At 45.0% G+C, this 23,671-nt stretch overlaps 1 protein-coding gene across 2 annotated transcripts; it reads right to left on the minus strand.

Moving 5' to 3' along the window:
- Positions 1-6,081: 6,081 nt before the first annotated feature.
- On the minus strand, positions 6,082-21,904 carry SLC6A14 (solute carrier family 6 member 14). 2 transcript variants are annotated; one of them, XM_074882422.1, is made up of 15 exons: positions 21,795-21,904; positions 20,889-21,057; positions 18,971-19,102; positions 17,261-17,422; positions 15,821-15,956; positions 14,958-15,090; positions 13,932-14,111; positions 13,017-13,157; positions 11,751-11,979; positions 11,541-11,666; positions 11,331-11,449; positions 9,832-9,931; positions 9,485-9,594; positions 8,263-8,430; positions 6,082-7,659 (listed from the first exon to the last, which is right to left on the minus strand). In XM_074882422.1, exons 1-15 carry the CDS (start codon positions 21,840-21,842, stop codon positions 7,510-7,512), a joined length of 2,103 nt encoding a protein of 700 aa, XP_074738523.1. In that variant the 5' UTR covers positions 21,843-21,904; the 3' UTR covers positions 6,082-7,509. The 2 variants fall into 2 exon arrangements, with proteins under 2 accessions (XP_074738523.1, XP_074738524.1); XM_074882423.1 differs by lacking the exon at positions 13,932-14,111.
- Between the last annotated feature and the right edge of the window lie 1,767 nt (positions 21,905-23,671).

Raw genomic sequence — 23,671 nt, forward strand, 5'->3', positions numbered from 1 at the left:
GTCCTGTACGTATGACCAGTGTTTGGTCCTTTTGACTCCTACTTAGTGTTTCCTCCTTTGCTATCAAAGTACTTGGACAATATTCAGCAAAATAAAACTAAGGACCAAAATTCCTGCTGACAATTCACTTGAGTTTAATGATTCTGGTCATGTAACACCTGGGGAAATTGTACCTGTCTTCATGCTGGCAGTATTTTATTAACATATACGTGTGGCTACAAGCTGCCTTGTAGGCTTTTTTTTTGTGGCTGCGTGAAGGGATCTACCCTCTCTGAGCACTGAAGTGAGTAGACCATGCAGCATCAGTGCAATTGCACCCAGCTCCTACTGTAACTGCAGTGCCCTGGCCAGCTGGAGACTCCTCAGTGCTGGGGCAGAACTCACCACCCCCATCCCCACCAGCCACATGCTCCTAGCAGAGTCAAAGCCTCCGCTCATTTGCAAATAGGTTCACTGCATTTCTCATCACCATGAAATGGTGTTTGTCTCACAGCTGTGGGAGTTCTCAGAGGATTGAAGAACCATGTTGGAGGTCACAGCATTTCAGAGAGTTACAAAAAGGGGTTGCATATGTGTCCTGCCCCTTGCTGGAGAGCCTCCCATGCCTGATGTCCCTGGAGGCAGTGACTCTTGTCCAAGACCTGGCTCAGTGACTGGGTGTGCTTCACTCTACAAAGGCAGTGACCTTTTTTTTCTTCTCTGCATCCACTTGAAGTGGTGGTGGTGGTGAACAATAGCTCTCCGATTTCATGCAAGCTCCATGATTCATCTTTTAAAGTGAATTATCTTTCTTTACCTTAGTTTTATTAACACTGGTGGAGAACTGTTATCCTTCCTGGGGAGGGAAACTGGTATCGTTGGTGCTTGCTGCTTGTTTCAAATTGTGGAGCTCAGGCTGCCCATAGCAAAGCTAGTCATGCTTTCCCTGCTTTTTGGTTATAGTAAGAAAGTCTGCACCAGAGGAAGTTCTGCCTTCCGGATTGCTTGAAGAGAACTAATGAAAGTCTAGAACTCAGGAGGTTGTGCACTACAGGGAGATGTCCAGATGAAACTGCGTTCAGGCTCTGTTGAACATGAATCTGTTTATGTCTGGCAGAGCACGCACAAGAGAAGAGAAAATTCAATAGGTTTCTCTTGGCAACAATCTGCATTTTCTTGTAAATGAGTTAAAGTGTGCAAATATGAATCACATAGTTCAAGGTCTGCTCTCCAGGACAGCTGTATGAGATCACACTAAAGGTCTAGGCCAGGACAGCATCTTGTCTCTGAGACCAGCCTGGCATAGACTCCCAGGGAAGAGTGTAAGAGCAGTAGAAGCATTACAGACCCACTTGCCTAGTAGTCTCAAAATCTCCTGAACCAGAGGTAGTGTCTTTCTGAGTTGTTTGGGTTTTTTTTTTCTTTTATTGGTTTTTCCAAATGATTTTGAAGTCATGCAACCATTTAGTACCAAGACCTTTTGGCAAGGAGCTCCACAGATGGACAAAACATTCCTCCATTCACTTTAAAGCTGCCACCTGGTGAGTTCACATCTTTCTTCTGGTTCTACAATTATTTGAAAGAGTGAATAGTCATTCCTTAGTCCCCTTCATCACTCCTCTCATGATTTCCATAGATGGCTATTGGCTCTGCTCTCCAGCCCTGATTTTTGCAAAGCAAAATCCTTGTTCCTGTTGCTTTCTTGCTGAGCAGAGCCTATTCCAACACCAAGGCTGTCTTTTGGCCCATTCTCTGTACCTGTTCAATTCTGCTCTGCCTTTTGGGCAGAGGCAGCTACACATCCCATTCAAGATGCCTACACACTTTTCACCTCCACACTGACTTCATCCTTCAGTGCAGTGCAGTTTTACTCTTTCATAACGGGCTGAGTTATCATACACTGATAAATCAGTTCAAGAAAGTTATCTCAAGCCTTCTTGAGATTGTTTTCTTGAGGAAGAAAACTTTCTTCTAGTACCTGTCGCTGTGCTATCAGTCAGCATGACTTTGATGGAGCAGTGTCAGTCCAGGTAAGGCTGCCATTTCCCACTGCATTTCCTTCAGTGGGAGATTCAGTTTAACCCACTGCTCTGTTTTCCCTTTCACCATACCATAGCTCCTCAGCCCCACCATCACCTGCCTGCCCAGAGGCTGCCATCTGAGTCATCCGATTTCTATGGGTCTATTCTTTAGGGGATCTACTAAGTGATCCTGTGACAAAAACTACCAGCACCATTTATTTTTTGGTTTTTCAAACAAATCATTACACCGAAGTTGTTTAGAGTAAAGTTATTATTTCTCGCATAGCAATAAGCTCAACAGTATTGCTAACCAGGCACCAGAACCAGAACTGGAGGGGTGGTGGGAACAAGGACCTCTGAAACTGAATCTGGCCAAAAGACTCAACATGAAACCACAGCTGCAATCAGCATGAGCTGATGAGCCAGGTTAAGTTCACACTGGAGGAAAATTTCTCACCACATGCGGTTCAAATCACAAGTATTTCATTTCCCTCTGCATCCCCGCTGGGGCAAGAGAGAGGACAAGGAGAACCAGAGCCAGGAGCTAGTGTTCTGCCTGTGCATGCTCTGGACCAGACCAGAGGTTTGGTTGCAACGTTCCATTCATATATCCAGTTAACCCATATTTTTAGAGACAACTCATCTACAAAAATCAATGAAAAACTTACATGGAAACAACTAGTTTTTTATATAGACTTCTTTCCTCGTTCCTTTCATCAAGTGCCACTTACATACAGCCCCTAGATTTCAGTTCATTTTTTCCCCTTGCCTCTACTGTCTACCCAAAAGGCTAATCTACACAGATGATCTGGAGTTTCCCTGGGACTCACAGGAACCTGAGATTAGATGTTGGCTCCCAGAATCCTGTTAACAGAGGGCCAAACATTAACTTTTAAAAAATAACTAATATCATTAGGGTAACATTTTTTTTCTTCTTTAAAGGGTCCTGCCAGCATTTGCCTTATTTGCATCAGAGAGCAAAATTGGAAAAGATTTTCCTCATGCTTCAGACAGTTGTAACAACAATTTCCTCATTCTAATTCAAGAAGTCAAAATGTCAACTTCCTCCTCACTCCCCTCCAAAGCAGCTCAGACTGAGAAAATAATTTCTTAAATTTCAAGAGGTGTTTGTTAAACTTAGTATTTTTCTTCTTTGGTACTTTGTGGCCTGTATTTACCAACCTTCCAAAACAAAGACCATTTGGACTAAAAAGCAAACAACATCAAAATCACTGAAACCAGGTTCTTCCAACAATGTAAAGCCTTTTTCCCCAGTAATTTCTTTAAGGTCAGCAGACATTATCTTGTTTCAAAACCAGTTTCAGTTTGATCATTTTGGGATTTTCTGCTGGATCGGGTTTTGTGGAACATTCCCAACACTTCCAAAGGTGACTCACAGGAAATAGGTGATTTTGCCCTCAACAGATCGACTGTGCAATCACCTCCTCACTCCTGTGCAGCTCCCCAGCAAGTCAGCTCTACTCACACAATGGTACCTCTTGCTTCTCATTCACCCCTCTCCAAACAGCCTTGCTACAACTGTGTGGCAGATGCCTCATCCCTTGGAGCCTGACTGCAGTGCCATGGTGCCCCACACCAAACACAGCCACGGCCACTCATCTGAAGCCAAATGACAACACAAAGCCCTGCCATAGACCCACAGAATGATGGAAAATTAGATTTAAAGATGAAACAAGAAAATAAAGCCTTCTATTAAAGACATGCATGCTGCTTCTGGGTCTATGCTTCTTACAAAAGAATAATTAAAAAAAAAAAAAACACCAAGAAGGGGACACCTCTGCAAGGCCACATCATCCACAGGCATGGAGAATGAGAACAAGGGCTCAGCTGAGCTGAGCTCTGGAGACTTGGGAGTGGGAGGGCACAAGGTGTCACAAAATTGCGATGTGGGGCTGGAAAGGTCCACTTACTGGGACAACTGATATGCCAAGATAACCCGTGGTCAACTCTAGCCTGCAGAGACCAGAGTGGCTTTAACAGGGCAGCCGTACTGCTACGGTAACGCTCGGCTTGAAGCCACAGAGGAGCTCAACGAGAGCAGCAGCTATCTCTTTCACACACCTGGAACTGTATAAAAGAAGACCTTTCGATACGGCCAGTCTGATCCAAAGCTCGGATGCCATTCAACAGCCACCAGCCAGGCAGGAGCAAGTGCCAGATGACGCAGCTTTACCGCTGCTGCTTGACAATGCCGTCTCTGGAGCCACGGACCCGTGGGCGAGCGGCCGGGCACCCCGGGCTGAGCTGGGTGGGCTGGGGGGCCGCGGCGACCCCTCGCAGGTTCCCACTCCCCAGGGCGGGAGCGGAGCAGAAGACACGAGCACAGGCTGCTCTCTGCTGGTTAGCACACCGCCACGCAGCCCCGGCTGGGAAATGGCCTGTTGCAAATAGATGATGGGATAGAAATTAAATTAAATTCTTTCTTTTTAGTTTGTCTTCATCCTTATGAACAGTCTCTGCAATAGAAATAACTTTGGGGTTTTAAATTTGCTTTCATAAGCTTGGACCCTAACTAATCGCTTTTCATACATATAGAAATGCCAGTTGAAATACCTCTTTATAAATGTTTCCACATTATAGATGTGGCTTTTTGGAACTGCACACCTCTGTGTGCTCTTTCCTGACTGAAAACATAGTTGCATTTTGAGCCCATCCAAAGCAAATGTCCTCCTTTTGCATGTCTAATTTTCTCTTTCCGAGAGATTTCCTTTCACTCCTGTTTAGCTGGATCCAAAGCAGAACCATTTTCTTTTTTTTCCTCAGAAAAAAAGAAAAAAACACCAACCAAACCACAGGCATTTTGACCACCTGCTCAGCACAGAGCATCCTCCCTTACCAGGAATGCTGCACTGGTTGGCACTGTTGATTTTTCAACCCAGAAAACACCAGAACTTTGGGCACCAGCCTGCCTGGGTGAGGAATACACCCAGGTCTGCTGGGCCCAGCCTGCCCCCAGAGCCATGCTGAGGGACACCACTTCTTCAGGGGCTGTTGAACAACCTTAGCTGCTGGCCCAGAGCTGTGATGGGTGAGAAATATGAATGCCAACTCCTAAATACTCTTTGAGACTTCTTAGCAGATGCCAGCAGTCAGCAACAGAAGGAGTAAATCAGCTCATCCAAAGAGAGCAACAGAAACTGGATGTACCAGCAACATGTCAGACATTCACATGCAGAGAGGGATCCCAGCTCTGCCAGGGCCAGGCAAGCAAACCTCGCCTTCAGAACTGGGGGATTCTCTTACCTTGGAGAATGGAGAAAGCACCAAAACTGGATCCCCAGCCCCTGAGAAATTGTATTCTGTCACTCTTCTGGGAGCCTTTGATAGTGCAACATCATGAAAACTACTCCTAGAAGCCCATAAGACAAGTCCAGAGCAGAAGCAGCCTCCAAGGAGCACTGTGTGCAGCAGGAGGGTCTTCCCCTTCCCACAGGGCAGTAGATGGCTGTTGTTAGCCTTCAGCATCTCTTTTGCCAAAACTTTCCTGGATTCCTTCTGAAGCTGGTTTGGCCAGCCTGCTTGCCCACTATCTCTTGGATCATTCTCACTCGTTATTTGACTAACTTGTGTCTCTTTCCCAGAGCTTGTCCCTTTCCGGGTATGAACTGCTGCCCACTGTGGCAGCTCCAATGGATGGTGCACTGGGCGATGAGCACCACAGCTTTGCAGCTCAGCCTCCATCCTGCTCCCAGCCTCTCCACACATCAGGGCCAGCAACAGCACTGTTTTCTGCTGGTTCGTGACTAGACAAACTCTAGAGCAGCTGGAGTGCAGGAATGGGGTCCTCTTCACCAGTTTCCGTTAGAGGCTCTAATTCCACTGTCCTTTTTATAAATTCTCACTCAATTACTTTCTGTATTTTCTGAGCCCATTCCAAGAGAGGGTTATTGCACTAGATCCTAACTTCTGTAAGAGGTGGCTCCCTGGAGGTTGAATCTTACCAGTTCAATCTCCCAAAGGCTTAGGATCATAGAAGAGTTGGTGGTACTTCCCTTCGCACCAACTGGTCCCCCCAAGTTCATACAAAAGGCTAAAAACTCATTTTCCAGCTCCAAAGCCATTAAAAACAGAAAATCACATTTTATTTCCATGAAGTGTTGATTTGTCACAAACACACCAATATAAAACATACACCAAGGTATGCAGCTTGGGCAGCAAGCCACTATCCACACTCCTTCATGTCCAGAAACAGCGACAAAGCCCTGAGGAAGTGACAGCTAGAAACCCTGCTGCATTGTTCCCAAGGAACCATTATCGCAGTAGGAGAGATGTTCTTCAGCACACAAAATGTATTCATCAATCCATAGGTCTTTTATCCTTTAACAGGAATTCACTTGTATTACAAGTGAAGTCAGGTTCTCTTAACCTAACCCACCTGTGCCTAGGTAGAAGCATAAGTCTGTGTTCCCAAATGCATTACAAACTTCCTAACTTTTCCATAACCTCATTATTTCAGCAAATTTTGGAGTGACAGCATTACAAGGCAGTTGCAACCTTCACTTGGGGTAAAGTTCTGCTGCTTTTGGCTCTACTGCAACACTGATAACACTGAATCTTTAAAAAGCACTTTGGGTCTCCTTTGGAAGGCAAAACCCAAGACTGGGTGAAAGATGCAGAGAACTAACTGAGAGGTAAAGCCTTGGTGAGTGTAGGGAGGGCAGACACACCAGAAATCAACAGTTACTATTTCATTCTGCAGAGCCTAGAGGACAGAATATGGAAGCATGGGATTTTTAGACAGATGAATGCTGAGCATGGGGCATGACACAGAAGATGGCTCTTTGGGAATCCCAAGGGGAATAATGAGAAGTAGAAAGCAGCCTGCTTTTCACCAGGTTTAAGGCCTTATTTCCTGTGATGGCAATTTTTTCACTCAATATTTAGATGCACAGGCAAAACACACACACACACTGTAGTCAACATCAAACCCTGAGCAGCCTCACATCAGTGAACAAGGCTTAGACAGAGAAAAATTATTTCTGTTCCCTGAGCTACAGTGCCAGGCAGCAGCACACCCAGTCACCTCTCTGCCAACTGCACACCACTGTGGATGGCAAGGCACAGCAGAAGGTAGAAACTGCCGTAGCACATCGGGGCATGCAAGCACAGCACCTTTTGGCTCAAATTTCCTGTAGCTGGGGAGCACCAGAATGTGTCTTTGTTCTCTTCCACACCTGTATCTGCAGTCCAGCTGGATACCGGTTGGATGGGGTTTAGCATGCCCCGTGCATTAGCCTGGGGAGCCTGCAATGCATTTTCCTGCCCTCTCAACCTAAATATCTGGGGAGATCTCAGTGTCTAATTTACCTGTGCCTCCCCAGACATACAACACTAAAAATAAATAATATGTCTCACTTTCATTTGGGGGCTGGGTTTTGAAGGGCGGAGCATCGATCTGGTTTTTGATGTTGTTTTGCATTCTTACTTTCTAATAGGTAAAGAAAAAAACCCACACATATGTTAAAAATTTGTCATCCAAGTGGCCATCTCATTGTTGAATATATACGAAGCCAGACACAGTAGGAATCTCATGTTCCTTTTCCCTTTTGGGATCTACAACATGGCTGTATCTTTCTCCTCGGTGACATGCCAGGTAGGGACCCCAGTTTGCAGTGGGCCTGCAGCAGCTCACAATGCGCTGGAAAGCAAAAACAAGAGGTATTTAATGTCTCACCCTAGTCTGAGCTATTGTTAAAGTTCAGTAAAGTTGTAACTCTAGATATGCCCTGTAACTCAAATGGCAAACAAATCACCAAAGTTTTTAAAAATCATTCCAGATGTCTTTGGGTCCAGTGGATTCCGGACACTGAAGTCAAACAAGCAGGGAAAGCTGTGACCAACAGGACTGTCTGGCAAAGCATGACAAGAAGAACACACCTCAGATCTTGCACTTGCTCATTTCTGTGAGGAATGGGAGGCAGAACTCCAGAAAATGATATGGGGATAGAAAACGATAGAAATTCTTCAGAAAATTTAAAGCAGCTGGAGTGACAACAGAAACCATGAAAATCACTCCTGAACATGTGGGTGCACTCCCAGAGAACTAAACTTTATCATCTTATCAGAACACAGTCGGGTAAATTTGCCTCCGATGCAACTACCAGAGGTGTGTTTTGGTCTAAAGATCCAATTAACAAACACCTCAAGGTACTGAACATGTGTTGGCGAAGAAACACAGGCATTCTTGATAATGCCAAGGAAAGCAAGGTTTGAGGCTAAGACAGCTTTTCTGTGCCCTTACCTGACAAAGGTTTCCTTCAGCTTTAACTATTTTTAGAATAGCGACGACAGGAATCCAGATGACACAGAAGATAATCATGCACCAGCCAACAGCGGTTCCCCAGGCTGGATATAACACTGAGCCATAAGTGGGAGGTGAAAACGTGACCAAAGACCAGACCAAAATTGCCTATAAAAAATAGCAAAAAAGATTAAGAGAGAAAAGCAGATTTCCAGCTAACTTGAACTTGCACTGTATTTCCAAGTTGGTTAAAAACAAAAAACCAAAAGGGCAGAAAGGGCTATCTACAGATTCTGCACAGTTCCCTCTTGCTTTTTGAGTGCAAGAATGGTTGTGCAGGATTTGGTGTTCAGTCATGGCCAAGCAGTAAGACTGAAGGACAGGACTGAAACACCACACTGATATGCACCCTACCACTTCAAGTATATCTGTGTTTAAACAGAACTTATCTCTGGGTTCTGTTGAAATCTCATGTTGAAGAATATATAAGTTGCTGGATGAGCCCAGTACCTTTCTCTGTATGTTTTATATGCTCCTATATTTACAGGAATATGTGAAAGAATCTAAGATTAACTGTTGGCCAATATTGCTGCAGAAATAAGATCTTTTAGAAGCAGCATTTTCTAAACTGTAGTCCAGACAGATTAAAGGTAATGTGCTGGCCAGAGTGACTGGCCACTGCTCCTGGTTTTGGGCTGTTAATTAATTCTCTCATAGTAACATAAATCAGCCATCACCACTCACAATTAGAAGTACAGGAGTAATGCAAAACTGACACACACATAACAGGACATAAAAAAAAGTCTCAGACACGGGAACAACTGGACATCCAAAGAGCAAACCCAAGACAACGATCTGTCCGAAAAATGGGATTTCCCTCAAAGATGAAAAATGCAGGTTTTCAAAACATTTTCTCACAGTCTGAAATGAAGATAATCCAGCTGCTAAAATGGGCAATCTGGTTTCTCTGTTACTCCTCAGAGTGTAGACCCAGCTCCCTAGCAACTGATCTGAAGGTCCATCCTCTCCTGGAGAGGACCCAAGGAGGAGCGGTATGTATCAGAAAGCACAGATAGCATGCAGTTTGCTTCACTGGCACAGCCATACCCTGTCTTTATACATAGTACCTGGGCATTCAGCCCTGCACCTTCACATGGAAACTTCTTCAGTATCCAGTTAATAAATTCTGTCACACTAACACAATCCAGTCATCTACACTCACCATTAACAGCACAGGAGTAATGAAAAACCAGCACATTCTCCACCACAGCCAGAACAAACGGCTCTTCTTTCCAATCATCATTTCAATGTCTTCAATGAACCTGTTTCCTCCTGTTGAAAGACAAACGTAGGGTGCATGGTAAAGCAGGTGCCTCCCTTGCAGGTGTGGTTACTCAAAAGGGACAGAAGAAAGGCAGTAGTCAAGGACAGTTTCTCCAGTTCAGTGGAAACTGTTAAAGCTTTTCAGCCAGTTAAGTTACAAATGCCTTACTGGGGTAATTAATGTTTAACATACACTCTGCCTGGGACTGCATAGCCAAATCATGGATTTTCAATGCAAATAATTACCGTAAATGTAGATGATGCCTATTATCTCCAGGACAGCTGCAATAAGGATTCCCCATCCAGCACAAAAGTGATCTATTAGGTTAACCCAGTAAATTCCTGCCTGTAGAACAAACCATAAAGAGGTAAAAATGTACCCAGTTCCAGTCACGTTTTTATGCAAATAAAATAAGTTGCATTGTTCAAGCCAATTTAACTAATCACCACTCTGAGTTTTTTAAATTCCCAGTTCTCCAGGTTAAGTACACATTTGTGAACACTATTTCATTTAAATATCTCTATGTCAAGTTGAAAAGCACATCTGATGAAATGCTGTAGATCTGTATATTAATAACATCATATATGTATGTTTGGAATGGATTGCCCAGGGAGGTGGTGGAGTCCCCATCCCTGGAGGTGTTTAAGAGTAGGGTCAACATAGCACTGAGAGATATGGTGTAGATGGGAACTGGCAGTGTTTGGTTAATGGTTGGACTAGATGATCTTCAAGGTCCTTTCCAACCTAGTTGATTCTGTGATTCTGTATATGCAGAGTATATATAAACAGCTGAGAATAAGATTTAAATTTGGAACTTACTTTATTAAAGCTGATCTGAAGTTTTAGTACTGAGGTACAGCAACAGCTGTACCAGTTATCAGTTCTGGTAGGCTTGTATATTCCTACACGTACAAGTTTTCCACGTGGGTTAAACACAGCTTTAAACACCCCCACGTACTAGCAGGACCATAGAGCAGAAAACAAGCTTTAAGCCATTTCACACTCTTGCACACAAAGTCATTTGCAAGCTTCCCTGCCATCATGTCTCATAATTTACGTGCTTTGCTTGACCATACAAGTGTCTGTTCACCCCAATTATCTTCTTCACATTCTCAGTCTAATTGCATACATAAATCTACATTTCTAGATGGAGTAATTGCAATGGAAATTTATATTCTTAAAAGCAGCTGCCTTAAGAAATTTTACCCAGTGTACTGAAAATTCCTTTTATGTGTACACACACACACACACATATATATACACACACATACGCACGCACAGGAGAAGTAACCATACAATCTACAGATGCTTGTGAGCTAATAGGTTCTTATAATGTGAACAGGTCATTTCCCAAATCCTGTCCTGTTTGGTAGTCAGTTCTGAACAAAAAGATCCCATCGGCATCTATTAGCGGTACCCACAGTGCTACAGACACTCTGTATGCATATGCTTGAGATTACACAAATAACCTCCTGAACTGGGAAAAACAGTGAACCAAGTTGATGGTTCACAGGCTCTGTACAGGCCTTCTATTTAAAAGCACACCTCCATTCAATAATCACAGAAACCCTTAGGTTCTTCAAAGCTTCCCTCTGGGAATATCTTATTTGCATGTCAAGGCACACTGGCAGAATTCAAGTCTCTCAGATCAATCCATGCAAACAGGAACATTTGGAAAGGACATTTTGACTTATCGCTTGCAGCAAAATTAAAGCCACTGTCAAAAAAGAATTTAATGTCTTACCTGGGTAACACAAGTAAGACCAAGAAGGAAGAGCAATATGCACACAGCCAGGGTTATAGGGATTCTTAACTTTTTCATCGCTTTGGGATATATATCTTGTATGGTGGTTGTAAGTGTTTCTGCAAAGGAAGAAGTGTGGGTTTTGAGCAGCACAATTAAGAAAGATAAGGTTCATTTGAAAAGCCATGGGTTACTTAAAAAAACACTCACCTATGGTGGCAAACTGAGAGTCAAGGCCCAAGAGCAGGAGCATGAAGAAAAACAAGAAGGACCACAGAGGAGAAACTGGTAACTTGGAGAGAGCCTCTGGATAGGCTACAAATGCCAGATCAAATCCTGCAAAGTAGTAGAAGGAAGGAGGTTATGGTAATGCCTTTGTCAAAGCAAGTCCCGATACCGAAAGCACAACAATCAGCCTACCTGAGTCCACGACCTCCGAGACAGGTCTCTCGGACACAAATGCCATATGTCCCAAGATGGAGAATATTGCAAACCCAGCAAATACGCTGGTGAGGCAGTTGGTTACACAAACTAAAATAGCATCTGAGTAGCAGTTGTTGTGGAACTTATTGTATGAAGACAAAGCAACAAGCCCGCCCCATGCCACAGACAGGGAGTAGAATATCTGAGTGGCTGCATCTTTCCAAACCTACCAAAAATAAGAACATGGGAATTACTGTATTACTTACAGTATGTAGCATAAGCATTTAAGTCTGCCCTCTTGTGGAAGCTCCAGGGGTTTTCTACATTTAGTCTGAATATCTAATTCTATGAGTAGGTAACACACTGATGACTTTGCAGTCTCAAGTACAAACAATATCTTCTATGATGTCCAAAGATCACATCCCAAGTATGTTGCCAAATAGCTAAGTCCTTTTGGGCTAGCCTTGAAGAAGAGATTCAATTCATTCACAAATGTGAGTTGTTGAGATATGAATCTTGTCACAGTGCCAAGGAGTAAGGAAAACCAGGACAGGGTTGCAGGAGTGAGAACTTCCATGTGCTCTCCCACTTGCTCTTCTCACACCATGACCCAGACAAACCCCTTCTGCCTCTGCTGCAGTCCCTCAGTTAGCGCCAAATGTTCACATAAAACACCACAAATAAATATTGCAGTGAGTATTTGCTTTTGGTAAAAATGAAGTAATGCTTGTGTAAGCCAGAGAAAAAAAATCCAGACTTCCTTTGCACAAGGTCCCCAGTCCACCTAATTTCCCAAGCTAATTTCCTGGGCAAGGCACAGCCTGAATTTCAAAGTCAGAGGTCCCTTTAACCTTCTGATAAAGTCCCTTGAAGTTATCAGTAACCAAAGCAAGTGGAGCTCATGCAATTAGAGCAACACTTGATCCCACAGCAAGAACTTTCTCAGCAGGCCTTGCTAAGATGAAACTTCAGCAGGACCCCCAAGAGCTGCTCAGAGGCAATACCATACTTATCATCACCGTCTGGTGTGGCAGGGAAGGGGCAGAAGGTAGCTAGTTTCTAGATGGAGAGTATCTAGAATAGGGGCTAGACATGTGATAGAGCTGGGTGTTACTGAAAAGACAGAACCCAGCTGCATATACAAAATGCAGGGAAGGACACGAAGAAGCACCTGACTGAATAAAAAAGAAGTTGCTCTGTAAGTGACAGCCCCATAGAACCACAGAAGTGTGTCACGCTTCCGGGGCTGACACTACCTCTCACCTCTGCCTCCATCAGCTTGGTGATGTTGGACTGTTTCCCAATGTAGTACTCGATGCCATCCAGAGCACCTTCCAAGGTGGCACCTCGCACGAGCAAGATGAGCAGGATGACATATGGGAATAGTGCAGTAAAGTAAACGACCTGCAGAAAGAAGGGCAGGGATACACATTAGAAGTGAGGCGATGCACAGACCTCCGTGCAGAAGGAATGGCCAGGTTTTGGGCTAAGGTCTGTTGGTACAAATGAAAAACAGGCAACCAGGGAAGTGAACTCACACCAAGCGCTAAACCATCTGGCTTAGCCGGTTCTGGAGCTGCATTCCAGCAGAAGGCCCAAGCCACATACCCACTTTTCAGATAGCACTTGACCAGTTTCAGAAATGTGTTTTCTGACATGATTTACTGCTGTAGCAAGGCCTGGACTCAACTACCCCAGAGGTCTCTTGCTATGTGATGCTTCTAGCAAGTGTGAACTGAAAGCCAGTCAAAAACTAGGTGACCAGGATGGAATTATCTCCTGCTGAGACTGAAAAGCAAAAAAAAAAAAAAAAAAAAAGCAGCCATGCTGGAAGCTTTCTTTACTGGGAACAAGGACTTTTAGGTTCTCTCAGACACAGATTTTTTTCTGTTGTCTACACATTTTCTAGCACAATGGGCTCCAGGCCAGAAGCAGTGCTATTATCATGCAGGCTAAGTTCAACAATACTCTTGTTTCTCGAGTCTTAGTTTCAGTGTTACGCAGACAGATAATTGAGCCGGTACTGCTGGTTACACCAAGCCATAGCATTGCACAATCATATGGCAAGACCTCCTTCGTATTTGCCCAGAATAGTCAATTCTCTCCGCTCTTCGTCTTGCCTTGTTCCTGCCCAGCTAGATTCTTCTGAGTCTTACCTTACTCCTCAGAGAGGCTTACCTTCGTGCCAGAAGAGAGGTGACAACAGGAAGAGCCAATTGCCAGGAACGCAAAGAATGCGAGTTTAAGAGGAGCCATGTGGCAGAACAACTGTGGCTGGGAAAGCATAGATTCTCCACCCTGAAGTGCTGAGGCGGAAGGCAGAAAGCTCCAAATGAAAGGAGAATAGGAGACATCAGACTGAGGAAAGTAAGAAAGGCAGTGAGGAACCATGGAAAGACACAGTGACATTAGAAATAGAAAGGGGGGGAAAAAAATCAGTGCAAGAAAGGGTGAGAGAAAGAATGAAGGCTAACGAGACTGAAGAAGTAGTGTTGGAGATGCAAATTGGAGGTAAGAAAGGAGTATGGGAATGAAGGAACTAAACTAGGAGAAGGGCCTCAGGCAGGGAAGAATGATATTCAGCCTGCCTGAAGTCTGGAGAGGAGCCGACCTAGCCCAAGGAAAACTCCAGCAGCCGTGCTCCCACACGTGGAAATGGGAGCTCAGCAGAAACAGAGTCTGAAAACAAGCACCTATGAACCTGGTCCCTAAAAACAGCTTGAGATCTTGAGTACAAACAACATTTCACAACCTGGCGGGAACCTGCACACGCACATTTATTTGCTGCACTTGACCTGTATTGTCCAAACATTTCAACTATTCTGGAGGTGCAAGTAATTACCGGGTGTTCCCAGGGTGTGTGCACATGTGTGCAGTCACATGCACATGTCCGTCATGACAGGCCGGGTGACTGTCTAGACTCAGCTGGAATCACCCGCATGACAGCAAGATCCCCAAATACATGGCAGCCCTGGTGGAGCTAAGAAACCCATGTGTTAAGTAATTGCTGTGTAATCAGCACCTTACTCATGTTTTATGTAACAGTTATGAAGCCAAGAAGCAGAAAGAAAGTCTAATGCTGAGTCCAGCATAGGGTAGTGAGTTAGGACTGCATCCTGCCTTGCGCTAACCTTCCCTGAGGCCAACTGACATTGGAAGGGCAGGATCAGGCCAAAAGTTTGCTACTTGCTCTTCCTAACTTACCTTTCCAGAAGATTTTATTCCTTTAAACAACACAGCTCCAACAATCATCCAGGACAGGAGAAGGCAGAGAGCCAGGTACCACACGATGTTACCGGTCTCGTCCAACCCGCTCGAGCGCTGAAGAGCCACTTTACTGAAAGCACAAAATGCTGCAATGAGAAGAGAGCAACAGCAGCACATCCTCTTCAGCTACTTCTTAAAGGAAAGTGAGCTGGTTTCTGCAGATATTACAAGGCCCTGCAGCAGTTTCCATGAGTGCGCAGTTATAACTGCATGATTGGCATTGAAAAACTGAAGATGTAACAGCATTTTCCCTTCTTTTTAAAGTCTACCAGCCCTCAGCTCTCCATACAGCTCCCATCAGGCCTACCTCAGCTCCTTCATGTTAACCATGAAATTCTGATGGCAAGAGAAGAGCCAATAAGAAGAATCAGTTCCTGAGAACCCAAGGAACATGAGGCAAATTGAAACCATGTGGCTAAAGGAATGGCAATTTCAGAGCAGGCACAGATTCAGAACAAGGTGAATCTATTTTGCGCGGTAACTCTTGAAAAAAAGTATATGCCTTACATAAAGAGGCTAAGTAGTCCCTACCAGGACTCCAGAGAAGAGGACTTCTTTAAGATGGACTATATTTCAGTTTGCTACAGGTTGACTCACATGCTTCTCTATAATTTAATTTTTTTTATAAGTGCCCAGACTCATCAATTAAATTTGAAGTCCCCTCTGCATAGATTTGCATGCCCACTCCCCTTGACTAGATTGTTTCTGGACAGCAAGATAAGACAAAAATAGAAGATACATTCAAAACCACAATGCATAATAAATGCATAAATTTTTAGCAATTTCTTTAGAATATTTACTTCCAGTACTGCTCACTGGGAAACTGCACTGGTTTGTAGTTCATGGTGCCATTCATACATGTGAGATTGTTGCTTGTGATGAATGAGTAGTTCGCATGAATGATTTCTCCATCTAAGGTTGCATTGCAGTCACTTACTGAAAGAAAGCAAGTAAGCAAGAAGGGATCGTTAACACAGTGATGAATATTACAAAAAAACAGATTATTATAGCAAATACGTTTTCTAAACAGTTACAGCTTCAGTTTGCCTACTAACAATATTTAAAACCAAACCCAAACTATCACTTGCAGCTGGGACTTTGTTACTTTGACTGTAAATCAGAACACCAAGAATCTGGTGTGCTCAGCTCCACCTTTCACTTATCATCAAGAATACTTGCAAAAATCAGAACTGAGGATGATTAAGACTGTAGCTTTGGTCACTCTATGAAAACCTTTGTCCCAAGCCAAGGTTACACACAGATCATCCTTGAGCTACTTCATCTTATTATGGCAGAAGGCTTACTAGACATTTTTAAACATTTTCCTTGAAGGAGTGGGAGGTGGATGTTTGGGGGTTTTTGGGTTGGGATTTTTTTGCCAGAACATACAGTAAAGAACACTGTATCACCACGTACTGGAAAAGTCCTGTTGAAGCCTATTTCAGAACAGTTGCTTCAGTTCAGTTTTGTATTCCTCCGGCACTTACAAATTTTGAGCTAAAATATTTTTCTTTAGCCCATAAGCAAGCATCAACATTTTGTTAAATAAAGCATCTCAACTTCATTTTATGAAAACTATGAATCTTAGAAGAGATTTTCAGGTATCTGGTTGAGAGTTACAATTACATTAACACTTGGCAATACATTTCCAGCTACTAACTACTAATTATCTCACCAACTTCACCTTTTGCCTTAAGCTGGTCTGATCCGGAAACTGCTGAGATAACAAGTATTTGGCTGTACATGGGCTGCCAAACATCAAGAACAATAGCATGGAGATAATGTTCTAAAGAGTTAATAAAGAGTGAAACCAGTGCCTCAGTGGTGCTCAGGATTACCATAGCCACAGGGGAGGCAAGGGGCAATGAAGGAACCCCAGATAAAAGCTAAAGCAGTACTCTTGCTTGATGTAAGGAAGGTATGTGCTTTGCCAGGAAACCTGATGAAATGGGAATGCAGTATTTCCAGGGAGTGTATGTACTAGAAGAAACCTTTTAAAGAAGAAAAAAGGATCCAGCAAGGAGGTTTCAGCCCAGCTCTCTCTAGATTCCCCAAGTTCTCAGAACTGGTGGCAGGGAAGCAGACAAGCATCACTCCCCTGTGTTCAGAGACAAAACTCCAGGAAGGATTTTTTTCAAGCCACACATATCTGTCTTGCTCCTGTAATTTCTCCCAGAAAACAGTACAAAGTACAAGTATCCAAAACAGTAATATTAAGCCCTATCTGTTAAGTACGGTACCTAAGCGCGTTTTGCTGCAGAACTCATCTGCCCAGGAAAAGCAGTCTGACCATGGTAGCACTTTTTGAAAAGAGGCAAATAAGTAGTAGAGTGCATAAGCAATGATAACATTGTAGTAGATCGCCACGAATGTTGAGATGATGACCATCGTGATGCCCACTCCTAGGAAAGAGAAAGACACAATATCTTAACCTGAAACTTGGGTTGAAAAAAAAAAAAAAATGGCCTTCACTTGACTTTTAAAAGGCTACTTGGGAAAAAGTTGAGGTTGTTTTTTGTTTGTTTTTTTAAATAATTTTGAACAGCAACCAACCCAGAAAAAGGTAAAGCCATGAAATGAGGGATATGATACAAACTGACCATCTCAACATGGTTTTGACAGAGTTTGAATCAGGCCCACAGAAAACTTGGACTAGTTGCTAAGTCCAAGTCTAAAGGAGAAATGCAATATTTTGTGCTCTCCCAGTTCAGTGGGAAGCTTTGATTCCTAGTAAAATAAAAGAAACTATACTAGGGCTGACCAAGGCACTTTGAAGATCCTATTGTAATGAATGGTTTTGTCAATAAATGAGAAGCAACACAGAAGAGTAAATCTGTGCCAATAATAATGTTCTCCTCCTTTGTTAAAATGAACTTTGTTCTGTGAGTTTGGGAAAGTCTGCCAAACTGTCCTAATCATCTCAGAGACTATATTTAAGGTTATATCTTCACAGATACATAAAAGATTTGCTGTGTCTATAGACTTTTGCTTTAAAGTTAAATTTACTGCTCTTGTGAAAGGTTGCTTGTGCTACAGAGCAGAGACTGGCAAAAAGAGTAAGCATTTAGGCAACAAGCCAGACTGTAATCCCTTTTGTTTCTGTAGAAGGTGGCAAGTGAAATTCTTATTGCATCAGAAAGAAACTTCCTTGTTCCTACATTAATTCCTCTGGTAGATATAGAGGACAAACAAGACCAATTATGAAGTCCTTTACACCCATTGGTACAGGACCTGGATGGATAGGAGTGAGTAAAGCACATGGTTAGTTGTTTTCAAACACATAAATCTCCCTATGAAATTTAAACCCTCAGAGAGACAGGTAAACTACCACTACACAGTGCAACTACTTCTCTTATCACAAGAGGCACTGCACCTTACAAAGCCAGAGCCTAGCCTGTTTTATCACACCAGCAGATGACTCTCAAGGCAGTGAGTTGGATGAATGCATTCCATAAAGCAATTAGACCCACGTGCCTGTGCCAGCGCTGGCAGCCAAATACAGAATTAGCCATCCATATGGAACTGCCTTGCAAGCTACATAGGATGTAAAGTGTAAAGAAACAGAGATAAAGTTAACTTCTAAAAATTATTTTCAGTCTGTTGCACACAGTGTCAGGTGTTTAACTGAGGTTTTCCCCTCACGCAGCAAACAGGGTGATTTCCTTCTTCCTGTACAGTTGCAGTAAGGGTGATGTGCTGTGTAACACCAGGAGAATCATTGATAAAACCTCTCATAATCGACAACCTTTTTGAGGAAATCTTTAACCCACATCTCTTTATTAATTGATTAATAAGGAAGATATACCTGGGAATATAATACTGACATTGTAACATTGGGAATATACACGGAAACTGGCTTCTCAGAATTAGTAACTTGGTGAAGAAATGATTCATTCACATCTGTTTATTGCTAAAATAAAAAAGATCTAAGGAAACATAACAATACCAACCTTGAAACAATGGTAATATTCTCCAGACAGAAATTGGCCCTAGACTAGCAAACTGCCCAAGGGAACATTCCATGAAAAATAAGGGCAACCCAGCTAAAGCCAACATCAGGGTGTATGGGATTAGAAAAGCACCTGAGGGGAGAGAGGGAAAAAAAACACAGACATACGTACAGAGAAAACAGTTAATCTTCCATTATTCAATACTGTTCTATCACATTTTATACTCCCCTTTTTCCCCTGCCTCAAATATCCCACTGTGGGTTTTTTTGCTTTTTGCAGAATAGAGAGATTTGTTTGTAAATGCTGTTTTCTGTAAGACTAAATAGTACCTGTGATGAAGAGACAGATTACCACGAGAACTGGTGATTTACATGGGATGGCTTCTCTTACAGAATTAAAAGGATTTTACAAAAACTATCAAAGACATACTATTATCATACAAGCAGGAACACTGGTCAGCTGTAGGCACCATCAGCTTTGTCTGCTTTCTAGTTCATCTTCCAGCTTTTAATTTAAAAAGGTACAGAGCCATTCCTTCATGTACTTGGCTGTGATTTGCAACTGCCCTGTTAGAGTAGCGACTGGACATCAAAGCATGAAAGTTATTTTCTATGGTTGGCTGCCTCCTGTGTCAAACAGCATCTCAGCATGGCTCTTGTTCGAGGCCATTTTAAAGTGCACATTAACCTGATATCAATGAGAGCCCTGTTCTGCAAAAGGGACTGGCACGTCTTTGTGCGCACACAGAAGACAGGGAAAGTGAGAGCACAGGTTTCCTAAACACGACCTTATAACCCAGCAGAAATCTGTCCTCTTCACTCTCAGTGAACTTAAAGCAACCGGGGACCCAGTTCTGCAAGGAACTGCAAATACCTGCTGTAATTTAAGGAAGTAAATATTCCCACAGAATTAACTGGATTACCCCTGTGTTTCAAAACAAGGATGTAACGGTTGTCTTTATCAATCATGGGCAAGGGACACAGAGCAGAATACAAGCAGCAGCACAAATATGCTTTAAATGCAAAGCTTTCTGCTGTGGCAGATAAGAAAAAAAAAAAAAGGTCTAGTGGAAAGGCCGATGTCATGACTTCTTCTGTTTTCACAATTTTCTTCATTAACCATAAGCAATACAAGCCAGCCAAGCTCACTCCAGTAAAACTTCTGTACCAAGAATGCCACCTTGTGTTCCATGCACAGCTGTATGGGGCTGTGCTGCATTTACAGTCCAGGATTTGACTTCCATCAACTGTTACTCAGAGCAAATAAGTACATACAAGTAAGTCCTCTGCAGTTACTTGGCATTTACGCTCTCTTTAATTACAAGTGGTTGCCTGGCAGGTAGGCAAAGCTCTGGAATAGCAGCCGGGGAAGCCAGTCCGTCCATTTGGCTTTGCCACTACTTCATTGTGTAAGCAGGTAGAGGCTCTCTCTGCCTCGCGCTTCCCAAGTATCTGATGGGAATAATTATTGAGCTCAGATAATTATTCCAGCTTAGCTTGTTTGCCTGGCAAAACAAAGGTGCAGAGGGGATCCAATTGCTCTCTATAAACATATCAGGGAGGTAAGCACTGGGGAGGGAGAACAGCTATCTAGGTCAGTAGAAGATATTGGCATATTGACAAAAAGATGCATGTTGGTCACAAGTAAATCAGAAGAGTTCTGGAATTCTCAGGTGGAAGTCTGCAAGTAAAACTAAATACTATTTCCCTCCTCAGCTGGTACCCCAAAAGCACAGAAATCCCTCTTATTTCTGTTCCCATTCCCATCAGCAGGCACTATCCCACTTTCCAGGGTGATGCTCATATCCAGCTTTGACAAAACATGCCCAGCCTCAGAGCTGGCCCTTGGAGCTGGCCCTCCTCGCTCTCTTGGGGATAGCAAGGTGTGCCCACCCAACACTGCCACTCAATACAGGTACCTCCGCCGTTCTGGTAGGTGAGGTAGGGAAACCGCCAGACGTTGCCAAGGCCCACAGCATAGCCCACCATGGAGAGCAGGTAGTCGCCTTTGTTTGACCAGTTGCCACGCTCCGAGTTCTCATCACTGTCACTGGCATGGGCGTCTTTTTCATTTGACAAACTGAAGTCCTTGGAAGAAAAGTAGAAGGAAGGCTCAAGATCGCCCCATAGGCAAGCAGGGCAGTCATATCCTCACTTCTCTGTCCAGAACAGCACCTTGACATCGCTGGGCAGGGCAGCTAGACAGGGTGGGCAGAGCCAGGTGGGCTGCCAGTCCAGCTGATCCCTGGCAGGACAGCATGGACCTGTTAGAGAGGCTCCCACCAGAGAGCCCAACAACCTTCTTGGCCAGTCTTGCCCTGCTCCTACCTTAGTCCCCTGTGCTGTCAGCTCCTGGGGGCAGCACCTCCAGGGGACTCCCCTACTCTGCCCCTGCACATGCCCAGATACCCCCATACCTGTTCAGACCTTCACCCCAGCACATACCTGTATTGCCCACTTTAAAAACACCTGCCCAGGTGCCCCCATACCTGCCCAGGTCTCATGCCATCTCATCCCTCTTTACCTACCCCAGTGCCCCCATATTCCTGTACCTGTCTGGATCTCCCCTGCCCAGACAATTTCATACCTGCCCAGGTACCTACCTCACCTGCCCAGTGCTCCCATAGCTGCGCAGGTACGTGCACCCTACTTGCCCGAGTGTCCCTCTGCCTACCTGGGCACCTCCATACCCTACCTGCTCCAAACACCCGCACCTGCCCGTGTTCTCCCACACCTGCCCAGGTACCCCCTTAGGTACCCCCGATACCCCACCTGCCCAGGTGCCCCCTTCCCGGGGAACCCAGCCACCCCGCCGGCCGCCTCACCTTCTTCTTCCCGCAGGAGAGGAAGCCCGGCAGGTTGAGCATCCCCATCGCCGACGCTGCCGGAGCCGCTCCGTTCTGCCCGCGCCGGCCGCCGCCCGGCCCTTTATCGGAGCCGCCTCCCGCCCGCCCGCCCCCCGCCGCCCTGCCGGGAACCGCGGCCCCTGGGCTTCCCCGCGGCCCGGGCGGGGCCGCCGCCGGTGCGGTACCCCCCTCCCCCGGGGCACCCCCTCGCCGCCCGCCCCAGCCCCCTGCCCGCTTCCCCGCCCGCTGACCCTCCTCCCGCCCCGCGCCCACTTCCTTGGGAACACCCACCCACCTGCCTAACCCTGCCCGGCCCCTGCCCACTTCCCCTCCTAACCACCCCCTGCCCTCCACACGCCCTCCGCTCCTGCCTTACCCTGACCCACTTCCCCTGCCACGCACCCGCCTGCGCTCGCTCCCTCAGCCCGGGCTCTCCAGCCCTCCTTGCCCCCCACCTTCCCCTTCTAACGTGCCCCCCACTCCTTGCCCTTCTTCCCCCTCTGCCAGTACCTGCCCACGTACCCACCCCCTTGTCTTCTACCGCCAGGGCTGCCAGCTCCCCCTCCCACCCCGACCCTCTCCTGAGCACCACAGCCTGCCTGAAGAGCGGACCCCAGCACCTCCCCGCTCCTCCCCACTGCCCACCTGCCTCACCCACATGCACTCACCCGGAGACCCTGCTCATGGCTCCCTCCCCACCCGTCCCTGCCTCTCCTTCCTTCTTAACCTGCTCCATCCTGGAGTCTGGGCTCAGGAGACGCACGACAGCAAAGGGCACAAGGAGGTTAAACAGTGTGGAAATTTCAGCTCCTAAACACACCTTCCACATACACATGACAGGCACAGAAAGGGCAGGTCACAAAAGCAGTGCCATCGCCAGGGGAGGAATTTAACGAGCAACGACTTAAAGACCTTTCCTGAAGCACTCCCCTGCACTCACCCACCAAAGTGACCTTCCCCAGGCATCCCCTAAGGACAAGCAGGAGGACACTGGCCAAAGCACACTCCACGTACAGGGACAAGGGGACAGTGGTTGACTGACAGCTTAATTGCTCTTCCTCTATTTCCACCTGCTCTTTTCCATGGCTCTTTCAGATCCACACTGTGACAAACACACTTTCTGACTTCAGTGAGTGAGACTTTTTCTTGAGTAAAGCACTACCTGGCATGGCTTGATCTAGCCACAACTAAGAGGTATACCAGGAGTGAGCACTGGGTGCGACAGCCTCTGAAAAGTAGGAAGGTAAAATCAGATTGTATTTTAAACACCAGTCCCAGCACTAACCCATGAGGAACGCCACTCATTGCTGGTTTCCACTTGGACATCGAGCCGTTGACTGCAACTCTTTGAGTGTGACCATCCAGCCAATTCCTTATCCACCGAGTGGTCCATCTGTCAAATCCATGTCTCTCTGATTTAGAGACAAGGATGTCATGCGAGACAACGTCGAATGCTTTCCACAAGTCCAGATAGATGATGTCAGTTGCTCTTCCCTTATCCACCAGCGCTGTAATCCCGTTAAAAAAGTCCACTAAATTTGTCAGGCACAATTTGCCCTTAGTGAAGTGTCCTGGTTTCGGCTGGGATAGAGTTAATTATTCTTCTTGGTAGCTAGAATAGTGCTGTCTTTTTGGATTCAGTATGGGATTTGATAGGAGAAGAATGCTGATAATACACTGATGTTTTCAGTTGTTGCTAAGAGATCGATCAAGGACTCTCCAACTCCCCATGTCCTGCCCATGTACAGGTGTACAAGAAGCTGGGAGGGAGCACGGCCAGAGCACCAGACCCAAATTAGCCACTGAAATATTCCATGTCATGTAACATCATGCTCAGTATGTAAAGGAGGGTTGGC

The sequence above is a fragment of the Strix uralensis genome, chromosome 13 (assembly GCF_047716275.1).
Source record: "Strix uralensis isolate ZFMK-TIS-50842 chromosome 13, bStrUra1, whole genome shotgun sequence".
Taxonomy (NCBI): domain Eukaryota; kingdom Metazoa; phylum Chordata; class Aves; order Strigiformes; family Strigidae; genus Strix; species Strix uralensis.